The sequence below is a fragment of the Protopterus annectens genome, chromosome 9.part0, assembly GCF_019279795.1.
Source record: "Protopterus annectens isolate FY-2018-M chromosome 9.part0, PAN1.0, whole genome shotgun sequence".
Classification (NCBI taxonomy): domain Eukaryota; kingdom Metazoa; phylum Chordata; order Ceratodontiformes; family Protopteridae; genus Protopterus; species Protopterus annectens.
This window is the reverse complement of record NC_056743.1, coordinates 69,737,670-69,763,676: the sequence shown is the minus strand read 5'-3', so window position 1 is coordinate 69,763,676 and position 26,007 is coordinate 69,737,670. Positions and strand designations below refer to the sequence as shown.

The 26,007-nt window shown below is 38.3% G+C and overlaps 1 protein-coding gene across 6 annotated transcripts in view; it reads left to right on the top strand.

The window, feature by feature from the left end:
- Positions 1-26,007, top strand: part of LOC122811036 (tyrosine-protein kinase HCK-like) — a 422,299-nt gene that overhangs the window by 259,097 nt on the left and 137,195 nt on the right. For 4 of the 6 annotated variants that reach the window (XM_044082565.1, XM_044082561.1, XM_044082564.1 and 1 more), the window contains 2 exons: positions 1,935-2,037; positions 25,427-25,525. In XM_044082565.1, the coding sequence (XP_043938500.1) occupies positions 1,935-2,037; positions 25,427-25,525 (202 nt within the window). The remainder of the gene's footprint in view (positions 1-1,934; positions 2,038-25,426; positions 25,526-26,007) is intronic. The other 2 variants (XM_044082566.1, XM_044082562.1) reach the window with 1 other exon arrangement.

Genomic DNA, 26,007 nt, shown 5'->3' with positions numbered 1-26,007 from the left:
CTTTTTCACAGAAATATTGATCTAGTTTAGCTCTGCAGAATGCCTACAACTACAAATATATGTGTTTAACAACTTGAACAGACTCTAGTAACTTATTCAGTGCATATATCCTAACATTTTAGTTTTATTACTGGCTTGAGCTGTGGAGGGGCTTGGAGCAAGTAGCCAGTACCAGCTCACCTGTGGGAAGGGAGAGATACCTGGCCTGGTGCAAAGCCAACATTTAAAGAAGAAAGAGATAGATCTGCAGAACATGCAGTGCATGGATCAGAAATATGTGCTGCCTCTGCTAAGTTGCTTTAATACAGTAGCCTTCTTGAGGTGCATATGAACATGCACACCCACAAAGGAACAAGTTGCAAGCACTCATATCTGCAAGGCTATATGTAAGCTACAATGGAAGAGTTATGGAAAAAAGAATATCTGAAGTGATGCTTGAATGATTTCTTTACACAATCACATTTTGCCTCTCAGGAGAATATGTGGGATGATCAATAGTAAGAGTAGCAAGCAGGAGGGATAAAAAAATAAATGTATCTGTGACTTTATCACTTGGCCCGTTTGTCTAGCTGTACACTTATAATTACTCTGGTTAGACTCCTCAGTCTACAACCTGTTCATTCATATAGATGCTTATTTTAATTCCACATAGCCATTTTCCCCTGAAAGTGGAAACCAGCATCATAAGTGTGCACATGTGGTCCATTTTTATTTCTGCTATAAAATGAATTTTTATTTGTGTCTCATTCACTTAAAATAAAACCGTGATTGCTCAGGTTTATACCATCAAATCTCTTTCAACATTACATTAACTGAGTGCAAAGGCAAACCCCTACATGGAGGATGTGGGGGGCTTGCATTAGTAAACAATTTTCCCTTTGTGTAGCATTTCTCTAATCTTTAGCACCTTCATTGCAGACTGTGTTGAATATGTATATGAAATCTACCACTGATTTCTTACGGAAATTCCTTAAAATTGGATCAAATTCATGCAACTTATTCAGAGTGACTGAGTTAGTTTAAACTTTTTAGTGAAACTATTCCTCTCTTATTCAGTTAACAGACAAAGGGTGACAATAAATTCTTGAAAACAGGAGTATTTATGCTTCTGTGTGTCTGTCCCTGCTATTCCCAGAATCTGCAAGGTAGTACTTCTCTGTGGTGATAGTATTCTGCTACCCTTCATAGCCCTCATCCAGAACTGACTAGTTACCTAGCCATGACCTCCCTAGAATAACCCCAATCTTCCTAAACTAGCCCATACTATCCATTTGGTTGGACTCCTACCACATGTGGAGTTTATCCCTTGACTTCATCATGACCTCTGTTACTACTTCCTTCTCCAAATACAGTTATTTTATCACAGTACCAACTTTACCTCTAGCACTGCTGTGTGTGTGCATTTCAGTGATCCCCTCTTCTTCCTGTCTTTTAAACTGTTATGTTTTCCTTAATAGCTAGCTTTTCAATATATCTAGGCATTTTGAGGCATGTGATGATAATATCTCATGATACATTTCATTCAAAAAGTAAGTAACTGCATTGTTGACTTAACTTCAACAACTGCAGCTTATTGATATAAATGTTTTAAATGGGACACCCTTTGTGTGCAAAAGTGTTTATCCTGTGTGTGTGTGTGTGTGTGTGTGTGTATAATTCTATTACTTGTAATACCCTTACTTTAAATACTTATGCATTCCAATTACTTTTGCCAGCCTAGTCTAACTAATTTTACTTTGATTATTGAACATAAAGTATGTAAGCGTTATGTTGCTGCATCTGTTTAAATACTTATGCATTCCAATTACTTTTGCCAGCCTAGTCTAACTAATTTTATTTTGATTATTGAACATAAAGTATGTAAAAGTTATGTTGCTGCATCTGTTTTAATACAGGTTAAACACTTCTGTGAGTAATCTTCAAATATTTTTAAGCAGGTTCAAAGGAAATATTAGCAAATGCACTCTATGACTTCAATGCAAAGTTTGAAAATGAACTAAGCTTCCAAAAAGGAGAAAAGTTATTACTTCTGAAAAGGTAAGTACAATAAGTACTGCTAGCCCAGGAAAATAATACTGTGTAACCCAAATGTAGCATAAACATTGCAACTCATATTGTCTTTAAAACAACAATTCCGATAACCATGCATTTGTGCCATGTTTATGCCTGTGAAGCATCAAATCCAAATCTATCAGTGTGCGGTGTAACATAGCTGCTTCTGTAATCCAACATTTCTAGTAAACGTTCTGGGCATATACTTGTCTCCATTATAATCTGCTTGCGTGCATCTCTAAGGACTTTAGCTCCACAGTTTCTTGTCAGCTAAATTGTCTTTTCTTGTTAAATTATATATGTGATGCTTAAGCTTTTTTTCAAAAAACAGTGCTCTAATATCATGTTCACTGAAATTATCAAACATAAGTGATAAAGTGGAAAGCCAGACTTCAAGTGCTGTGTCTACTTATATTTTTTATTTATTTTTGTAACTCAAATCGATATTAATTTCATTCAAAATGCATCAGAACTTAAGTAGCAACAGCAACCTTTCATCCAATGCAAACAAGACAATTCTAACAATTATAGGTCTAGATCTCTTACAAAAGCCTGCTCCTCCAAGGAGGTAAACTCTATGGGGTCTGCTTAGTTCAGAAATCTTAACTGAATGAACTCATAAAATATCTGCTAAAAATCAGCATTGATGCAGAAAAAACACCATTAACTGGACTTGCCTTTCCCATATTCTGCATGAGTAAAATTTCCCACACCAGCAAATTGAGGCACTTAATAACAAATTTTGTGTCTTGACAAGCAAAGCCTCACTTCTGTCTGATCATTTTACCATAAGCACAAAAATGAAATGACTCTATTCCTTCATCATTGTTGAGTGCAATCGTTATGGACGTCTTAATTCATCTAATCAGGCATCGTGATCATATACATGGATTCAAACATGTGACACCACTCAGCACTGGCTAGTGTCCTTCACATTTGATCTATTGTTTACAACCAAACCCAACATATCTCTAGTTTTAGCATGGCCGCATTCACCATTATTGGTTATCTTTTTTGTACTTAACTCTATTAACATTGCAGTGTTAGCCATTACAATTATTAGCAATCCCCAAATGCTGCATATAGTTCCCTTTTGATAATTTTAGGAATAGCTGACCTATTTGGCTTTGTAGATCAAATCTACATTGCAACAATCAAGCATTGTGAATTTTCTTCATACTATATTTGTTATTAAAATAGCCTTACAGATGCAGAGCTCTCCCAATATATTATATTAATCTAAGAAAACCTCTATGGATCCCTGCAAAAAAGTGAAACTTACAGACTGCTAACACTAGGAAAACAGGGATGTATTCTACTGTTCCCTCAAACCAAGCCCCCTATCCTCCTATACACATATAAAGATTTTTGGGTCATACATACAGTAAACGTGCATGTTCTTTTGGAATCATCTAACTGATTATATTAAATGTATATGTATCTAAATTATATTTACTGTTTAATAAAGCAAAGTTCGTATTTGTTTTAAATTTGGGTAGTCTTGAAATTTTTCAAGCACAAAATTAAACAAACTCTACTAACGTATAATAACAAAAGTATCCATTTTAGAACATTTCAAACATAAAAGACCACTCAAAAACAAGTCACCCATTTTAAAACATCTCAGTCAGTAACAACTACTCGGACTGCTGTCATTATAATCTACCCATGCCATATCTATCAGTTACAGCAATTGTATATAACTCAAATATCCACCAATGGTAAAAATGGCCACAGTAATGTATTTCAACTTACTTTACACGCATGCTCACTAGTCTTGTGAAACCAGACTAATGGCTTAATAGCTATCTAACTTGATCATTACAGCAGGATCAGTGATTCTCATCCATAGGCATCCCTACAACCAGCAATTTTAACCCAACTGTTGTCTGTGTACAACTCAGATGTTCAAATGTGGCAAAGATAAATTATTAGAGACAAAATAATGTATTATAGGTTTGTTCTGCACAAGTACACAGTAGCCACTGTGAAACATTCCATCTCACTTCACACAAATGTACACTGGTCCTCCAAAGCCAGACTATTTAAAACTGACCAGATAACAAGAAGAAAAGAGAAGAAAAATTACATTCATGTACAGACAGTCCCCAACTCCACCCAGAAGTTATAGCCAGTTTGCCATGTACATCGCATCTGATTGTGATAACAATAATACCTCTAATCTTCTCAGAGTAATAGTCAGGAAGAAAGCCAAAAATAATGAAGGGAAAGCCCAGAATCAGGGACAGTTTTTAAATACTGTTCTTATACACTTGGGAAATTGCAAGAATAATATTTTTTGCATTATCACACATTGCCAATGTATACAGAGTGTGAAACTCAAATATCTCTCATTGTTAGTGAATGCCATCCTCAACGACTTGCAAAAGACACAAATTTCATGAGGAACAGACTACAAACAAGATGTAAAATCAGGAGCATTCTGTCAATTCAGGAGCAAATTCAACTTTGTTTCATATTAACAGCAGCCAGAAATGAAAGTATTCCAAATTATGTCACACAAATACACATCAGTCCTATCAAGCCAGAATGTTTAAGTTGAGAAAATGAAAAAGAAACTGTTACTTTCAGCATCAACTAACACTCTCAAACAACAGCTATGGCCATTTTACCTGAATATGTGTGCTTCAGACATCTGATTCTGATTAAAAATAATGGCCACATGATGTATTTCAAATTTGTTTCACACAGTTACTAATAACTGTAGCTAGGAACTGGTCTCAGCATGATTATAACTTTTTTTCTCATTTATAAAACATTCTTTTGATGAGTTAATATGATTTTTATTATTTCATATGGATTTTTTTTTAATTTTTGCAATAAATGTGTGACAAACCTTTAACAATTTGGTGCAGCGTGAAACATGGAATTTTTAAGACTCAAAATTAAGATACCTCATAATGAGGTGCATTTCAGAAGTATGCATTTTATGTTGTTTGCATTACATGGATTCATACCTCTCCATCAACTTAGTACAAAGGGCAAAGTCTAAGAAATAATGAGACACAAAGGCTAAAAATGAGGGACTAGTTTTAAATATTTGTCTTACATACTTAGTAATTGGCATTACCATGAATTTTATGAAGGATATGAAGTCTGTAAAATGACTGTCATTATTTGGTGACTGCATTCCACAATGATTTGCCAGAAAAACTCCAGAGGACTCAGAAAAATCTCTACAGCTCACATAAATTGTCTACGGCCACAGTGAGGAAGACATCATTATCAGATCATCTGTATGTCTCTGAACTGCAATTTTTAACCCTAGCACAGTCTGACCCTTGATGGCAGTAGTATTTACACTGGCAGCCCATGCATTACCTTGGTACAGGGATTCTCCCTAAATGCACACACACACACACACACACACACACACACACACACACACACACACACACACACAGACACACACACAGACACACACACACACACACACACACACACACACACACACACACACACACACACACACACACAAATATCTGTTTTCCACTAAGAAGTCTTAAGGACTGCATCCAGATGTTGTCTTAGTTAGTTAAGTTTCTGAAGGAGAAACGATCCTGTGGTGCTACAGCAACAGTGTATGTATAATCTCCTTTCCTTCATCTTTTTCATCCTCTCTTTACCATTTCTGTCTGGAGTCTGGCAGCCATCAGAATGCTAGCAAAAGAAATAAACTTATTTCATCGTGGCTGGCTAATTCTTTGCATTAATAAAGATATGACTGATTACCAGAAGGAATGCAGTGACTTGCAAAGATTCTTAGCAATCAGTAAATCCTGCCTCAGCTTTAGAGTAGTCACCATTTCAAATAATTTTGCGGAAATGTGAGGTCTTGCAGGATAAACCACACCTACAGCCAGTGCAAAAGACTGGACTTCATTGTTTTCCAAAATAAAAGCTCATTCTTACAAAATTTCATTTCTGATGTCTCACATAATATTTAGGTGCTTTAGATAAAAATAACTTTTATATCCAACTATTAAAGGAAACCTAGGAAATATTTTGTATGTCCAAAACATCTGTGGACATTTGCTACTGTTATTTGCTATTTTTTTTTTTCTCAAAGAATTCAGTTGCCAAAATAGGAACTGTTTTGAATAAAGATGTGCACATGGTAACCATATTTATTTCACTGATTGATAGCATCCAAAACGATTAGCACCCCAACCATGGCGGTCACAAAAAAGTTATTTATTTTGTGCACTGTAAACTAGTTTACTGAATAACAAACAAAAAATGGCACTGTAGGCTCAGACATCAGGCAAATCACTGCTTCTTAGGCTGTCAATCTCTCAAAAACTGACAGATTGCATATAGAATTTAGATAGATAGATATAGATACATGATGAATTATCAAAAATCAAAATTATTGAACTTATTTGTCTGAAAAATGAACTCTCACCCACCCAAAAAACTAAAACAACAGTTTTTGCAGTAAGCAATCCCCGCCACACACACACACACACACACGCACGTACACCCCATAACCACTGCTGCTTAAATACACTAACTTTGAGATTGTACAATACCAGGGAAAAGGGAAAAATTCCCTTACATCTGGTTTTCAATGAGTTCACAAAAATACCAGTCTCCCCACTTACTGTGCTCAAACTGTATTCTATAACTTTACCCATTGCACAATACATTAGAAGAGATTATCTTTGAACCACAGACATACACGTGCATATATGTATACACACACACACACGCACACACACACACAATATTGTATATTTTTTCTATGCTGTGCCTGGCTTTTGAGCTGGCCATAGAGCTCCTTCCATCTCGGTAAGTTACATAGATTCATAGGGAAGTAATAGGCTAGCTGTTGTGGGCCATTTTAAGCAAGTCAACTTCCCTCAAAGGTGAGAATCAAACCTAGTACCTTGTGTCTTTGAGGTAAACACCTTAACCATTATGGCAAACCCCCAAAAAAACTGTATGAGTAGCTGAATTTGCTGCTTGGCTGTGCTCCACTTCCGCTGCAATCATATCAGTGTCACCATCAGTCAGAGATCAGCATAAACCAGGAAGTATTGTCCACAGCTTCAGCTTGTATGTACAATGTCTGTGTTTAAGTCAACTCAAGCATTTTATATATGGCACAGACACTGTGACAGTATTTTACACTTTTATGGCTGCCAGTCATAGGCCCGTCCCTGAAGCTACGAGCCCTGGCAGATCTCCTAAATGTCCCCATTGCATCCACCACTCTCTTTCCCTGGCTGATACTGTCAAATCTACAAGCCATACATGATCCCATTTTGACACCATGCTATACTCAGATTCAGTTATAAACCAACTGTCTGATAAAAAAATGCAGATATAGGAATCAGGGCTGGATCAATTCATTCTGTTTACTAACATGGCACAAATAATGTAGGAAAGACTTGTGGGTACTGACTATTAAAGCTTTACTTTGCTTTTTACATCATGCAGGAAAGACTTAAGAACAATGAATCTTAAAACTTTACACTACTTTTCACATTACATCACCAACGCTTCCAACACTAACTTAAATTTCTTCACTCTGTACCTGCAGTGTGGATAGGAATGTCATATTGCTGAGTTCACTGGGGACACCTAGTGGACAATGCTGGTATAAATGACTGAAAGTTATATTTCTTTCACAACACACTGCAGTATTTCATAGGTTCATAGGTTTATACTAGGCTATCTGCCCTAAGGCATTTATAAGCCTAGCCCAAAGTTTTGTGGCTTACGCCACCCCTTATATGAAAAAATACTGTGCCCATTAGTTTGTTGTGCCTCTGTCCAGCAGTGACACAGAGATGATTCCCGGGGTAAACCTACGCTCTCCCATCCACAGGTCAAGATTTCTCTTGAACAGAGCCAGCGAGGTGCTCTGCCTCACATGTACCGGGATTTTATTCCACAGCATAGGGAGTCTCTGAGTGATAAATCTATCCCTCCAGCACGTCCTATTTATATCTGTGCTAAGGTTTAAGTCACTTGCTCTAGTGGTTTTGGTGGATTTGGATTTTTTGAGGTGGAGCATGTCCATTAATTCGGGTTGGACATGGCCTTGTATGTCAGGCACATGTCACCTCTGAGCAGACGGTATGCGACTGAATAGAGCTGGAGTTTCTTCAATCTGGCAGCATATGACAGATTTTGGAGTCCCTTTATCCTTTTGGTGAGGAACTTTTGGGGTCTCTCCAATTGCTGCAGATGTCGGGTGAGATACATCCCGAATGGGGCATTGTACTCAATCATTGGTCTGATAAGTGAAGAGTACAGGGGAACAATGACCTCACTAGATCTGGATGTGAATCCCTTCATGATCAGATGGGCAATGTAGAAGGTCTTTCTAACCACTTTAGCAACGCGAGTGTCAAAAGAAAGGCCACTGTCAACCTGGGTCCCCAGGTCCCTGATAACCTCTTCTGTGCTTAGTGGATTGCCACCTATATGGTAGCTTGGGGTTACCTTGTTTTTCCCGAAGGGTATGACTATACATTTTTTGGCGTTTAACTTCAGGCCATGGCTCTGGCACCAGCTATCTATTTCGTTGAGTCCCTTCTGAAGGATATCCGTGTCCGATGCACTTTCCACTATGACGCCCAGTTTGCAGTTGTCTGCAAACTTTGTCAGCCAAAGTCCTCCCATGTTGGCCTGTACTTCTGAGAAGTAGATGCCGAACAATAGGGGGCCAAGGACCGAGCCCTGCGGGACACCACTTGTGACCGGCTTGGAGTCTGACATAGCACCAGCAATTCTAACCCTGTGGGTTCTGTCCTTAAGCCAGTTTGCAACCCATCTTGTGACATATGGGTTTACATTTAAGCTGGTAAGTTTTTCTACAATACCCGAGTGGGGTATTGTGTCGAAAGCATTTGCAGGGTCAAGGTAGGCTGTATGGACTGCCTTTCCCTCATCAATGGCCTTGGTGACTGTTTTGAAGAAGTCGACCAAGTTCAAAAGGCATGATCTGCCCTTGACGAAGCCAAACTGGGTCGGGTCCAATGTCTGCAAGTCCCCTATATCTTTGTTTATGAGCTCCATTATGATCCTCTCCATAGCTTTGCAGACTAGACTTGTTAAGCTTATGGGGCGGTAATTACCAGGGTCCGTAGAGGCACCGCCTTTGTGGAGTGGGACCACAGTTGCCGTATGCCACTCCTTGGGCACGTATCCTGTGGTAAGGCTGAGATTAAACAGCTGCCTTATGTGCGGGTTTAATTCCTCATTTAGCTCATGTAGCACACAGCCGGGGACACCATCCGGTCCCATTGATGCTGTGTTTTTAGCTTTAGAGAGCAGCTTTCACCTGCACATTTGGGATGTCTGGTAGGCTACACTCCCCTGGGATAGTTATCTCTCCTCTAGGGGAGAGGGTGAAGTTTGCACTGAACCTGTCTGCCAGTATGTTGGCAATGTCTGTGGGTTCAGTGATTTTGTATCATTTTGGACTAATTCTGAGCATATCTGGGAGTTTCCACCCAGGTTCCTAACATAGCTGAAAAAGGCCTTATGATTGTCCTTTGAATCCATGGCAATTTTTCTCTCAAAATTGGCCTTAGTTGATTTTATGAGTGCTCGTATTTTTTACTAATAATGATCAGGGTGACTTCCCTTTTATGGATTTTGTTCTATCATGTAATAGCTTTCTTCTCTTATTGTAAAGTTTGTTAATGGCTGGGGTCCACCAGACTGGACGTTTGCCCTTTGTGGAAAGAGTCCTGGTTTTATTTGGGATTGCCTGATCCATGCAGTCCTGGAGGTGTTCATAGAAGGCATTTGTAAGGGCTTCCGCAGCTTGGGTTGTGGTTTCCACTGACTAGGGGCCTTGAAGGATACCACACCAGTCTTGAGTAGTGTGAAGTTTGCTTTAGAGAAGTTCTTCACTGTGGTCTTTCTTGTTTGGGGTGGGGGCGGGATGTGGGTTTCCAGTGAGATTAGTCTATGATCAGATCTCACCAATGAGGGATATACTTCCGTGTGGAGCATTTTGTCCCCATGTTTGTGATAATGAGATCTAGTATATTTTCTCCTCTTGTGGGAACAGTGACTAGCTGTTCCATGGCATTTGAATTTATCAACTCCAGGAACCATTGGGCTAGAAAGTTAGGGCTTGAGTAATGTTCCCAGTCTATATTCGGGTAGTTGAAGTCACCCAATATGATGGTGTTTGGAGATACATTTATACCCTCCAGTGTCTTCAGGAAGGCTGTGTGGGGTTCCTGAGTTTGAGAGGGTGGCCTGTAGCATGCTACAATTTGTAGAGCAGTTTTGCCTATGGTTAGTTGCACCTGGATGGTTTCCGAAGCTTTGTGCGTTGCCACCAACCTGGAGGTGTGGGTATCCTTTATGAATATGGATACACCCCCTCCTTTTGTGGTGTGGTCCAGGTTTTGGGACCGGAACGCATGATATGAGGTAAAACCTAATAGTGCCGGGGTGCTCTCAGGAGCCTTGAACCAGGTTTCAGTTACAGCACAGACATCGATGTTCTCCATACTGAGAAGGGCCTCGAGTGCGTGCATTTTGAGATTTAGACTTCTGGCATTGAGCAGCATTACCCTCAGTTTCTTCCCATTTTTGTTTTCTAGGGTGGTAGGTTTAGAATTTGAGCCTTGCCTAAAAAAGGCACTATGGGGGTGGCAAGAGCCTTAGCCAATATCCGGAATCCCCAGGGTGACAGGTGCAAGCCGTCCCTTGCGAAGCAGCGTGGCTTGTCAAGCATGTCATCCCAGGCAGACAGACACTGGATCCCCTTTGAATGACACCAGACATTAAGCCAATTGTTAAAGCTGATCATCTTGTCTCTATATTGTGGCATCATTCTTGGTGAAGGAAGGATACTGCTCAGGGTCAGGGTCATACCTGCCTGGGCTACATAATCAGAGAGCTCCTCTATGTCTCTTTTCATGTAGTCCTGGGAGGTACGTCTCAGGTCGTTCACACCAGCATGGACAATGACTGTGTCATATTTGTACTTGCCGTGGAGTGACCCGAGTGCTTGTGTTATGTGGCGGATTCTAGCGCCCAATAGGCAGCTTACTGTGACCCTTTCCTTGTTCAGCCTGGTGAGTGGGACATCAGTGTGTCTGACTATGGAGTCACCTATGACAAGTATGTTTGGTGTTGTATTTGGCCTTAAGGGCTGTGACTGCTTTGCACACTGATTTTGTGGTTTATGTGTTGCTTGTGGGTATAGCTTAAAATATCAAGTTCTGTAACTGGAACAAAAAGGATATATATGTACTTTGTACACACCATATGAATTACTGCCGTACAATGCTAGATATCAAATACAAATACTAGACATCAAATTCTCTATTAGACTGGATCCTAGTATTAGACCCTAGCAAATACTCCACCAGAGAAACAATGTCAGACTATCTCAGTGATCATCTCCCAATCTATATAGTAGTTAGGACTGTATATATTGATATAGTAGTCCAGGAAAAGAAGACAAGAGTAGCACTGATCATTTGAAATTGCCGCACCCAGTGACTACAGTGTCCTGTGTAAAGGGAGACACAAAGTTATAAAATATCAGGATCTGCAAGCAGAAACGAGAGCAATGTGGAAGAAAGATACCCAGATAGTTCCAATAGTAGTAAGAGCAACAGGTCTTATAAAAAAAGAGTCTTCAAGCATATTTGGATATGCTACCAATACATGTAACTATGCACAAACTGCAGAAGGAGTCACTACTGGGCACACTGCGGGTGCTGCAAATAGCACTTTTGGCTGACATCAAAGAGTGAAGCAATACTAATTTCATGAACTTTAATCGTACTTCGACTTAGGAATGGGGTCCATTCCCATCATGGTATTAGAAGCCCAAAAGATTTGGAGAAATTAAAAAGTGAGTAATTAGGACTGTGCATAGAGACCCATGCAATATAACAGAAGTAAACAGGATATGTCACTGTGCAGCTAAATTAATAACTGCTAAAGTTCTACCACAAGATGACAGGGTAGTGAGGGAAAGGAAGGGGAGAAATCGAATACCATCATGGAAGTATCAAATAGAGAAATCTATAAAGCAGTTAAGACAAGAAGTGCCACTGTTAGAAGATTATAGAAGAGGGAACAGATCAACAAAAATACTAAGAAATATAGATGTGATAAAAGCAATGCACAGTATTATAACAGATCAGGATTTATCATGCACTATCGCAAATAATAAACTAAAAATATTAACACAGGCAGAAAAACATAGAAGATACACAGATAAATATAAAGGAAAAGTACAAAATAAGCAATTTATTGATGACTCAAAAAAGTTTTATGGAGAATTGGGAAACAAGGTAAAACGAATTGAAAGACCACCAGAAAAAGAAGAAATAGATATATTTTGGAGAAGTATTTATGAAGATTTTGTGGAACATAAAGATGCTAAATGGACAGAAGAAGTAAAAGAAAGACTAAGAAGTTCAAAGGTACAGAATATAAAGTGGGATGAACTAACAGCCAGAGAGATTGAAACAAAGTTAAGAAAAGACTCTAATCGCTAAACCCCAGGCCCAGATACAGTACCTAACTTCTGAATAAATGTATTAACATCTTTGCATGATGACTTAGCCATGAGTAAGAACTATTTATATGCGCAACCCAAACAGACACCAACCTGGCTAACAACAAGAAAAACAATGCTCCTACTTAAGAGTGAACCTGTAAGTTACCCTAAAAATTATAGACCAATAACTTGCCTCCCGATGATGGATAAACTACGCACTGGAAATTATGCCGACAGAGTTTATAGTCATTTAGAAGAAAACTCAATTATGGCAATAGAACAAAAGGGCAATAAAAGAAAGTAATATGGAACAAAGGATCATTTGTTGTTAAATAAAGTCATAGTGAAGAAGTCATAGTGAAGAACTGTAAAAAGGGGAAGAATCTAAGTATGGCATGGATTGACTACAAACAGCATTTGGCAGTATCCCACATTCATGGATAAAAGAGTACTTAAAATGTATAAGGTACACCCTACACTGATAAACTACATCATAGTGACCATTAAATAGTGGCAAATCACTTTGCTGTTAAGCCATGATAAAGGGCAAATTATTATTCCAGGGATAAAAATCCGAAGGGGGATATTCCAGGGTGACTCTCTGTCACAGTTGCTCTTTTGCCTTGCCCTTAACCCATTAAGCTGTTTGCTTAATGGATTAGGTCATGGCTATAATTTGTCTCCCAGAAAGCAATAAAGTGTAAATACTTCTCATATTCTGTTTGTCGATGATTTAAAACTGTATAGCTCATCAGATGAGGAACTGAAAGCACAACTGCAAGTTGTCAAAATGTTTTCAGATGATATAAGAATGTCATTTGGTTTTGATAAATGTGCAAAAGTAACCTTTAAAGCAGAAAACCTGCAGCACCAAGAAAACATAAATTTGGGATAAGAAGGTGATATAAAAGAACTTGAGCAAGAGGAAGTGTATAAATATTTGGGAATTGATGAAGGATCAACAATAAAACATGAACAAATGTGAATAAAACTTAGTAAGGACTATTTTAGAAGGCTTAAATTAATCTTGAAAACAGGGCTGACATCTAGGAACAAAATTAAAGGTATATATCAATTTGCTCTTCCTGTCCTATCTTACAGTTTTGGAGTGATTGACTGGTCCCAAAAGGTGTGGATAGACAAGATAGGAAAACAAGAAGGATGCTTTATGCTCATCAAATGATTTATAAAATTCAGTGCATACCAAGATTATATATTCCCAGTTCCGAAGGAGGTATGATCCCCCTTCAAATCGATTGCATGTATAGATCTGCAATCATGGGACTGCACATATATCTGATGACCTCACAAGATCCAAACATAGTGAAAGTTTTGAAACATAAGGAAAATAAATCTAAGATGACTTCCCTTCTTAATCTAGTAGAAGCATAGCGGCATCAAGCGGGAATGGAAATCAAACCAGAAGTAGACGAAAATCAGGCAGCAACTGAATGTGCCAAAAAAAAAAAAAAAAAAAAAAGAAAGAATATAAGGTGAAGGATCAGATAAGAAGGCAAGAAATGTGGAAAATGCATAAATATAGTTGCAAGTATAGAAAACTCCTGGAAGATCCTCATGTTGATCAGGATCAAACACAGGAATGGTTAAGGAGAGGCGAATTCAAACCAAAAGATGAAAGGTTAATATTGGCAGCCCAAGGTAGTGGGCTAAGTACGCATTTGTTCACAAAGTCTATTGAACACCTGAGAGAAACAGACAAATGTAGGTTTTGTAAAACAGAATTTACAAATCTATGGGGAAGAAAGATGGTAGTGTAGTATCACAAAGGTTGGGTACCTATCTGTGTAGAGCTTGCACTGACTGTAGATATGTAAAAGCTAACTGCTTTGTGCATCCTGTCAGTGGACAAATATTTGAATGCAAGTTATATGCCAATTATGCTACTAAGGATGTGGTTTATTTAACGGTGTATGAGGCATGTGAGAGCTAATACGCAGGGAAGATGAACTGGTGTTTAAGAGATCGGAATAAGGAGCATCTGTATTGGTTATTGAGATTTGTTGCAACACCTCTAGGGGTGGCTATATTAAGACACGCACAGAATGCAAGAAGATTAAATAGATCCTTACTTTGAAAGCCCATAAAGACAAAGATTTAAATGAGTATGTCCCTTTAAGACCCGCATTAAAATCACAGGGCTTGAAATTATGACTCAATTAATTCCACTGTAGTTAAACTGTGCTTTTTAATTCATGTTAGATCTGATGAAGCACCCAGTGTTAGATGCGAAAGCACTCATTTGTTTTACCATTATATTGTATTTATTAATTTATTTGTTGATTTTGCTTGTGAGTTTTATTAAAGGTCATTGCACATTTCATCTTTGTTGATTTTTTATACTCTAAGCTCATTTGTTCCTAAAGACCAGCTTTTGCTCCACGTCTGTTTTTTAGCTAACTCATTTTCTACATTCAGGAGCATAGTGAAAGGTGGAATGGTAGAATTGGACTACAATCCTGGTGGTGATAATGCTATATTATCTACTAGATGATTTAATTGGATCCCAACAGTTGATGGTAATCCTCTCCTGTCATTTAATATGAATGTAACTGTTGCCTCTGAGAGTTGCAGAGTGGATTCTGGAAATTTTAAGATTGTTTTCCGGAATTTAGAGAGCAACCTATATAGGGTGAAGAGACTACAATGGTAGAGGCTTCATTTATAAGCTTGTCTGGAATTTAAAGTTGTCCCGAGGGGTTGCATATTTGCAAGATGCTTACGTATGGGAATACATTCCTAGAATTGTTAAAGGAGTGGCAATTGCACAGTTTGGATATGAATTCCAGGTATATTCAATTGTTGATTATACAATGACCCCCATTAATATTCCAAAATATTAATATAATCCAAAATGTGCATGCTGATTGGTCAGCGTGCCCGTTGTAAATCAGACTTATACTAATGGAAAAAGGTCCGGTCGCCCAGACTTTTTCCATTAGTATAAGTCTTTTTTTTTTTTTTTTGTTACAGCAACAGAGAATGGAAGAGCTCCGTTGCTGTATTCTCGCTATGTTAAACAGATTTAACATAGCGAGATAGCTTAAAAAAAGCAACGGAGGCTTTTTTTTAAAGCTGTCTCGCTATGTTAAACGGGTTTAACATAGCGAGACAGCTTTAAGAAAAGCAACAGAGAAAGGAAGATCTCTGTTGCTTTTTTTAAAGCTATCTTGCTATGTTAAACTCCTTTAACATAGCGAGACACTTTTTATAAAGCAACAGAGATCTTGCTTTCTCCGTTGCTTCCACACACAGCTCTGATGTACTGCATAAGCATACGCATGTGCAATACATCAGAACTGCTGCAGAATACCAGACAGCTGTGGAAGGGCAGCACGGAGTCATTATATAATGACATTATTTAAGAAAAGTAAGTATTTTTTTTCTTAAATAATGTCATTGTATAATAGCAATAACCCAATTCTGGGTGTGGGTAATGCTGGATTTACTGCTTCGCCCTCGTGACCAAACCACACCAACTGTGGGTAAATCCAGCATTACCCACACCCAGGTGTGGGTTATTGCTTAATTAAATTCTTTGGTCAACCTAGAAACTAGTATTTGTGAAGAAACTGATCGCAATTTGGACAACATTAATAAATTCTTGAATGTGCCTTCCTCTAGTCATAAACTTGATGATTTATTCTCCGATGTTAGCATCTAAAAGAAATGTCTGATGGATGCCAGGGAAAATTGTCTAGGGATATTGCTTAAAGTGGGCCACATTTTCAACTGGCCGAGAACTAGCTGTAATATTCAATGAGTTGAAAGTTCATGATGGACAGAAAGAGCAAAGGAAGTCTTCCTGTTTATTCACACTACCATCATCCTTATCCATAATAATGCCAGTGATCTTACTGACAATGGTGTTTATGATTCTAATATGAATGATTCTCAGCAAATGAATTTTAAGAGTTCTAACTCTGATAATACAAGATAGATTACAGCCATGGCACCAACTTTGGTTAAGGAGGGACCCAGTGATTTTAATGTCTCAGGCTCAAGGGTGGGTGGTACTGCTCTCTCTTCATCCAATTAGCTATTTTTGCAGCTTCAACTAACAGAATGGGTAAATGTTGTAAGGCCAGAAGTAAGAGGGTGTTCAAAGAGCCAGAAAAGGTAGTCACACAAGAGACCACAGTTGTCAGGGCAAATGGAGCTGGGCCCTGTAGTTTGAAACAAAATAGCAATGACTTAGTAATTAATATTTCTTCAATCACACTTACAGATGAGGAAAGAGATACTGAATTTAGGCTTGTTATTCAGTCCAGTGAGAGGGTCGTCTTTACATTATGTTTTATTACATCTTAAACTTTTTATATGTAACATCAAACTTAGAATAATGTATGGAAACACTACAAGAAGCTCTATGATTTTTCAAAAGACCAGTCAATATGTTTCAGTGACTCCTCCACTTGTTGAGGCATTCAGCAAACTGTATGAAGATGATAACTGTGTATATTTCAGCAAAAAACATAAGTATGCACTTTTTAACATGATCAGGTTACAATTTAAAACCTTATGTGATGTAATGGTGCATGACAATATATACATTCGTCCTGCAGATAAATGGGGAGGGACTGTTGTTATGAATACGATAGTTTACATTAATAGTATGCTTACTATGCCGGATGCTTGACATATACGGAATGTGATAGAATATGAATATAATGGAAGGTGTTATTAGTAAAGGTTATTTGAATATTTTCTGGATGAATGTCCAATTATACCTATGATTTATGGACTCCCTAAGATCCATAAAAGTTTGAGTGGACTTCCAATGTGACCGATAGTATCGGGCAGAGGATAGCTGGTGGGGACAATGTCAATGCTTATTGAGAAACAGTTATATCCTGTCCATAACAAGATAGATATGACATTGAAGGATAATAGGCATTTTTTGAAAGGCTATCTTAATGATCAGGTGTTAATATGGTGGATGAATATATGTTAGTTACTACGAACGTCGTCTCCTTATTCACCTCTATTCTGAATGAGGTTGGTGTAGAATATGTGAGATGTTTTTTGTCTGAAAACACGGACTATACCATTGAGCAGGTATAGTTAATTTGTTCTTTTCTTGAGATTGTTTTGACTAATAATGCCTTTTCTTTTTCTGTCAAGTATTTTATTCAAAAAGTAGGGGTCACTATGGTACCATGTGTGCAAATATTTACCCTGACATGGTGCTCGCATACTGGGAGGCTAATACTGTTTTTAATGATAATAATTTATTTCTTAACTCTATCCTAGACTATGGTCACTTAGTGGATAGTGTATTTTTTGTATGGTCAGGTTCAAGTAATGACTCAAATTAATTTATTGGCTATTTGCAAGGGTCCACTGACTTTTTTTAAAGTTTATTGCAGAACACTTTAATTTTATGATTGATTTTTTAGATGTTCATGTTATTAGATCTTTGAATGGTTTGAATACACTTCTTTAAAAAAAAAAACATGTATGAAGAATAATTTGTTACATTCATGAAGTATGCACCCAAAGTCTGTAAAGTCAAATGTGGTGAAGGGTCAGTTTTTTAGGAATGGCAGATTACATACTAGGAACAGTGAGATGTACGACTCCTTTAATGCCTTGAAATGTGAGCTTCAACTGAGAGGATACTCAGATTTTGATATTTCATGAGCACAGAATGAAGTGGTGTCACTTAGACATAGTAGGGCTAATCCTTAGTTCTCAGATAATAATGTTGATAGTGCAATACATAAGTGTGAGTGTAATGGTCAGTTGAGGTTGTCTTTGACATCCTCAACTAATGTTAATTCTCTTTGTGATATCATTAGAAAACATTAGGGTGTGCTAATGTCTGATGATAAATGTAAAGAAATACTTGGCAGTGAGCTACACTTTACATTTAAGAATAGCCCCTCTATTAAAAAGATGCACTGTTACAAGCCATTGACTATGCAAGAGAAAGCTCGTAGTGTAGTATCACAAAAGTCGGGTACCTATCCGTGTAGAGCTTGAACTACCTGTAAATATGTAAAAGCTGATAACTGCTTTGTGCCTCCTGTCAATGGACAAACATTTGAATTTAAATTATATGCTGATTGTGCTACTAAGGATGTGGTTTATTTCGTGGTGTGTGAGGCATGTCAGAGCTATTATGTAGGGAAGATAAACCTGTGTTTAAGGGATCGGATTAAGGAGCATCTGTATTGCATTAATAAAGGTGATAAGAAGAATGCCTTAATTAAGCATGTTGCCAGTGAAGGAATTATGCATACGTTTAAGTTTATGGCTATTGAGATTTGTTGCAATACGTCTAGGGGTGATAATATTAAGACATACACAGAATGTCCAGATATTAAATGGATCCATACACTGAAAGCTCATAAAGATAAAGATTTGAATGACTATGTCCCTTTAAGACCCGTATTAAAATCATGACGCTTGAAACAATGATTTAGTTAATTCCACTGTATTTAAACTGCTTTTTAATTCATGTTATATCTGATGAAGCACCCAGTGTTAGGTGCAAATGCGATCATCTGTTTTACCATTGTATTTTATTTATTTGTTGATTTTACTTGTGAGTTTTATTAAAGGTTGTTGCACATTTCCAATTTGCTGGTTTCTATACTTTTTTAAGTTTGATTGTTCCTAAGGACCAGCTTTTGCTCCACGTGTGTTTTCTTAGCTAACTCCATGCTCTCCCCTTTCCTCTTAGTCACTACCAGTGTACCACAATGCTCTGTCCTTGGTCCCCACCTCTTTAATATTTTCACCAATACTCTCTATACTTCCATACAACAGGCCACCCTAATACAGTATGCAGATGATTCCACTCTCATTTGCACATCTGACAACATGGTACACCTCCAAAAAATTACTCAGGAAGCTTTAACAGCCACTGAAACATGGCTTCATAACTCACAACTCATGCTCATCCCAAAAAAGACCAAGCTACTACTTTTTTCCCTAAATCCCTTTCACATGAAAAACTAAAATTTAGAGTCCTCTCTCTTGATAATACAGCCATTGAAGTCACTACTCACAACAAACTCTTAGAGGTGATAATGGATGACAATATTCCTATTTGTAAAATTGCATAAGAAAAAAATTAAAAACTAGGAATACTTTACAGAGCCAAAAACTTTCTCACCAATGCAACTAAAACATCACTTGCAACTACTTATCAATTCCGCACTCTTCTTTATGGCATTCCCATCCTTACTAATCTCCAGCCTTCAAAAAAATTTAAACTTGAACAATACTATAACAAAGTTGTTAACTTTGCAGCACATACCCCTTTCGAAACCCACCACTGTATAGCACTGAAAGCCTAAATTTTTTAGAACTGCCACATCAAATAATTTATACGCAAATTCTTACTACCTAAAAAATTATCCAGCATACATATGTCTGTCCAGCACTAAAAAAAAACATTTAACACAGCTATGTTCCCAGTCGGTCATTGCGATCCAGTAACCAAAACCTCCTGCCTTTTTATGTTGTTCTTCTTTCAGCTTTTTCCCAGTTAGGGGTCGCCACAGCGGAACTCCGGTCCGCTAATGATTGGCAGTAGACTGAGGTGCCAGCTCGATGCCCAACCTGCAACGAAGGCACACCCATTCTACGCATGTCTTTTGAACGCCACTCAACTGTGGGGAGGACATTCAGACTCCACACAGAAGGTGCTCCAGCCGAGAATCGAATGGGAGAATCTCTTGCTGTGAGGCAACAACGCTACTGCTGCACCACCGCGGCTTCAAAACTCCTGCCTCTCTATAAACCTAGCAGATCTGCTGCACATTGTCTATACTTGTACAAGGTTGCTAAGGCCTGTAACTCCTTAATTGTATTAATCAAATCTATACCCCCCCTCCCATCTTTCAAAACCACTCTGAAAGACTTCCTAGCTAAAATCTGGCTTTGTTCTTGCTCAGAACCAGGATAACATATATCCCTAAATGTGAACAAGTACCTTTTCCTTCCTTATAGCTCCTTTTTATACCTCCTTACTCTCCCTTCTTCATTTACTTCCTTACTGCTCTCTAATTCTCTTCCCTGACTTTCACTATAAATATATCATAAGCCTGTTCTCCCTCACTTCATATTGCAGTCCCTATTTATATTACACTAACTTACCTTTAATTTCTCTACAAACTGTCTAAAATGTATCTAAATATTAAATGATTGCATTGAATTGCATTGATTCTTAACCAATGTTTTTATATTATGTCTAATTTGTTATATTATTTAAACTGCAGATGTTTTTGTTTTATTTTTGCGGACTGTAACATTATTGTTCTTAAAATGTTTTGTAATAATTTGCAGCTTTTCTCCCGGGCCCAACGCTAAAAATGGGCTTCTACCCAGTTGGACTTTTCCAGTAAATGTCAATTAAAAAAATAAATAAATAAAGTTTAATTTGTGGAGTAACATTACACATTTCCTTCCCTTTGAATTCTAATTTCCAGGTTTTCTTTTTCTTCTCCCCCATTATATGTCAGTATTGCCACAATGTAGTGATTCATGTTATTGTAAGTATGGTTTCAGCATATATGAATTACAAATCCCAAATAAAGACTTCATAAATATGCTTCTTTAGCAGGAGCAAAACAAAACGAACAAAGTAAACCCTTCCTATTTGGGGCAAGGGTAAAGATGTTATTCTAGGGAAAAATAACATTGTCAAGAGATAACTAATGCCAGCCCACAGGAAAATGCACAACATGACAAAAATAAATCATACCTACACAGAAAAAATTAAATCATACTAGTTGCAAATGTGTTACAGTATGGAACCAATGAGGGTGGAAGATTTGTGGCAGACTTAAATGCAGGCTTGTTCAGAGTTGTACAGAACTGCAGCAAGATGCCTGTTTCACTGCTACAGATAGACGGAAAACTGTATGGAGTAGTGTTGTGGTGAGGCAAAGGCAAATTTATGTTGACATCATACATTCATGGTTTGCCTGAGAAGTAAAACAAGTCAGATTACATGAAGGTTTACAAACTATTGTCTAATTGTGTAGACAGTAGATGAGAGTACATTGGAGACATATGTCCTAGTTATAGCTTTCTCCGTCTCTTTTAACTTGCTTAAGTGACACTGCTCATTTAATCTGATGACTTGGTATGGAAAGGGTAGTAGTTATGCTATGAAGGGCAGAGTCATGTATGCTAATCTAAATTCAGCAATTATGTTGCATGGACAAACTGCCACTGAATTTTCTTTAAAGAGCAACACTCAACAAGGCTTGTGCCTCTGTCTCTTGGATGTAGACAAAATGTTAAGGCAAATTTATGGCTCAACAAAGTATACACAACTAAAGTGAGAAGACTGTCAAATGATGTTGCATGTAAAAGAGGTAATATTAGTCAGCAATAAACTGGTGAAGACGTCTGGGTAAGTAGAAGGCAAGGTAAATGCGTATGAAGAATTGTTAGGATTAAGGATTAACTCACAAAAGGTAGCCCTCAGAATCCTGGTAGTGGCTGAATACTCATACCAATCACTATTTAGAATTCACTTTGCATTGCACTAGTCACTTTTTAGACGTCACTTGGCATCTTACGGTCACTATTTAGAAGTCAGTTTGCAATGTATCAGTCACTATTTAGAAGTCACTTGGCATCTTACCAGTCACTATTTAGAAGTCACTTTGCATTGTGCCCGTCACTATTTATAAGTCACTTTGCATCATACCAATCACTATTTAGAATTCACTTTGTATTGTTATCAGTCACTATTTAGAAGTCACTTAGCATCTTACCAGTCACTATTTAGAAGTCACTTTGCATCGTACCGGTCACTATTAAGATGCCAATTTGCATTGTATCAATCACTATTTAGAAGTCAGCTGGCATCTTACCAGTCACTATTTAGAAATCAGTTTGCATTGCACCAGTCACGTTTAGAAGTCACTTTGCATGTACCAGTCACTATTAAGAAGGCACTTTGCATTGTATCAGTCACTATTTAGAAGTCACTTGGCATCTTACCAGTCACTTTTTAGAAGTCACTTTACATCATACCAATCATTTTTTTGAAGTCAGTTTGCATCATGCTCAGCTGTATGATTAAATGACAGAAGCAACATTACATAAAATTATGTTGTCTTGGGTCTGAGGGATTTACCTGTCCCTAATAGTCTGAGGGATTTACCTGTCCTTAACTGTGATGGAACGGTGTTCCAAACACCAAATTACTACCACAACAGCGACAAACAAATGCAATCTGAGGGTCATGCTGCACAAGACTAGAAGTCTAAATCTCAAAATGTACTCGCTCAAAGCACTTCTTAAAATGGAGAACATCGACATTTGTGCTGCAACAGAGACCTGGTTCAAGGCAGCAGAAAGTACCCCTGCACTATCAGACTATAACTCATTCCACACCTTTTGGCCCCAGAACTTGGACCGAAGCTCCAAAGGAGGTGGTGTTTCCATATTCATAAAGAATGCACACACCTCCAAACTGGTAACCCAATATAACACATCAGAGATAATTCAGATGCAGCTAACATTGGGTAAGATAGTGATTCAGGTCACAGCCTGCTATAGGTCCTCAACCATGTCCCAAGACTTGCACTCCACATTTCTAAGCACCCTGGAGAATATTAGGGTCCAACCTAACACTCTCTTTCTAGGTGACTTCAACTACCCCTCCATTAACTGGGCAAACTACTCATGTACCAATACAGGTTAAAACAGCACTGTCCAAGTCCAAGAATACAGCTTCTATGGGGCCTGACAATATCCCTGGTTGTGTTCTACATGAACTACAGAGTGAACTGGCACCTCACCTGTGTGCCCTGTTCAATCACAGCTTCACCTCAGGCTTTGTCCCTACCGAATGGTGCACTGCTACAGATATCCCTCTCTACAAAGGAGGAGTGACTACAGACCCTGGGAACTATCGCCCCATTAGCCTAATGAGTCTGATATGCAAAGCTATGGAATGCATCATCATGGACCAAATAAACAAGAATACAGGGAATCTCCAAACTCTGGATCCAACACAGTTTGGTTTTGTGAAGTGTAGATCATGCCTGCTCAACTTGGACGATGTCTTTGAGTCAGTCACCAGAGCTGTGGATGAAGGCAAGGTAGTTCATACAGCCTACCTTGATCTGGCCAAGGTTTTAGACACCATTCCCCACTCAGACTCAGGAATCAAATAAAAACTCACTAAGCTTGGCATCAACCCCTATATCACTAGGTGGGTTGCAAACTGGCTCACAGATAGAACCCACAGTGTGAAAGTAGCTGACTCCAAGTCAGACTGCCGACTAGTCACGAGTAGAGTCCCACAGGAATTAGTCCTGGGTCCTCTCCTGTTTGGTATCTACTTCTCTGAATTCCAGACCAACATGAAGGGACTCTGGCTGACAAAGTTCACAGACAATTGCAAGTTGGGAGCTATTATTAACTCCCCAAGTGATGTTAACATCCTACAGAATGGCCTCACTGATACCAACTGGTGTCAGAACCATGGCCTTAAGCTCAACGCCAAAAGTGTGTCATCATCCCCTTTGGGAAAAACCAAGTTCCCATGAATTACCACATTGATGGTAGTCCAGTGAACACAGAAGGCGTTATAAGAGATCTAGGAACACAGGTTGACAGCAACCTCACTTTTGATCACCACATTGCCACTGTGGTCAGAAAGTCCTTTTATGTGGCACATCTCATTATTAAGGGTTTTGCATCCAGGAAGAAAGTGGTCATTGTCTCCCTCTACTCTTCCCTCATTGGGCCAATCATCGAGTACAATGCCCCATTTGGCATGTACCTCACTAGACACCTGCAACAACTGGAGAGGCTGCATAAGTACCTTACAAAGAGGATCCTAGGCCTTAAACACTTGTCCTATATGGACAGACTAAAAAAACTCCAACTATTCTCTGTCTCGTATCGCCTACTTAGAGGCGATCTCTGTTTGACTTACAAAGCCATGTCTGACCCCGCCTCTGTTAGAAATGTTACATCTAAAGTAATCCCAATCCCTCCACACCACACGCTCCAGAGACCTCAACCTCATTACTAAAATTAACAGAACATGCTGTAGGGACAGGTTCATAACCCAGAGACTGCCCATGCTATGGAACAGACTTCCCATACATGTCAAGCAGAGTACCTCGCTGACACTCTTTAACAAAAATCTTGATGAGTGGATGGGAAGCAGAAAATTCACCCCAGGGATTATTCCAGTGCTCTACTCGACAGAGGCACTGGGAGCTAAGGTCAGGTGGCACTATGCCAGGGTAATCCTATGGCTAGGCTTGTAAAGGCCCCAGGGCCATTAACCTATTACACACCTATGAACCTATGAACCTAAGGCAAAGTTATCTCATGATTCCACAGATAATCTAGGAAGCGTAGGAGGTTCAGCACCCTCCAGTAGGAGTACAGGCAATTTGCACACCAATAAAAACATATCTTAAAATTATTAGCCGAATGCTGTTCTTTTTTTGAAATGGCACATACACTATAATTCTATGAATGGCTGATCCACATAACACAGTGCTAGTGTAGGTAAAACAGACATACATTTTATGTAAGTTTCATATTTTTTATCATACATATGCCATAAATTCATTATACATTTTGTATGAAATGATGCATTTTTACCAGTGAAATCACTTCTTCATAAAACCCTGAATATTTAAGATTGCAGATATTTTATGTCAATTTTATTCAATCATTTACTTCAAGAGATGTGGGAAAATGGTTATTCCTTACTAAAACTTAAAACCTATGGTATAATTTCTTCTGGAATACTGAATATACATTTTTTCTAAACCTTTTTCAAATGTTTTATTTTCTTATTTATTTCAATCAAATGTTTTATTTTCTGATTTATTTCAATAGAGATGGAGAATGGTGGTTTGCTGAATCCACAACAAATGGTTCCCAAGGCTTGATTCCTAGCAATTATGTTCAAGAGATGATCTCTGTGGAAAATGAAGAGTACGATCTGCTTTTATAATGCTAAAAAAAATATATATGTGCTCTGACATCAGTGTATAAAAACCTTGAATCATGTTTGCAAGCAGATAAGTGATTCGTTTGTATTTTGAAATGCTGTATATGTTTTTTTCCTGCATTTGGTTTTCTTCATGTTCCACTTTATGTTCTATTTCTGTGTAATTAATGAGGAATTAGATGTTGTAGTCAATTGTGCGTGTGTGTGTGTGTGTGTGTGTGTGTGTGTGTGTGTGTGTGTGTGTGTGTGTGTGTGTGTGTGTGTGTGTGTGTGTATATGTGTGTGTGTGTGTGTGTGTGTGTGTGTGTGTGTGTGTGTGTGTGTGTGTATATGTGTGTGTGTGTGTGTGTGTGTGTGTGTGTGTATATGTGTGTGTGTGTGTGTGTGTGTGTGTGTGTGTGTGTGTGTGTGTGTGTGTGTGTGTGTAGTGACAACATCATGGAAAAATGAAGTAAGGACATTTTTC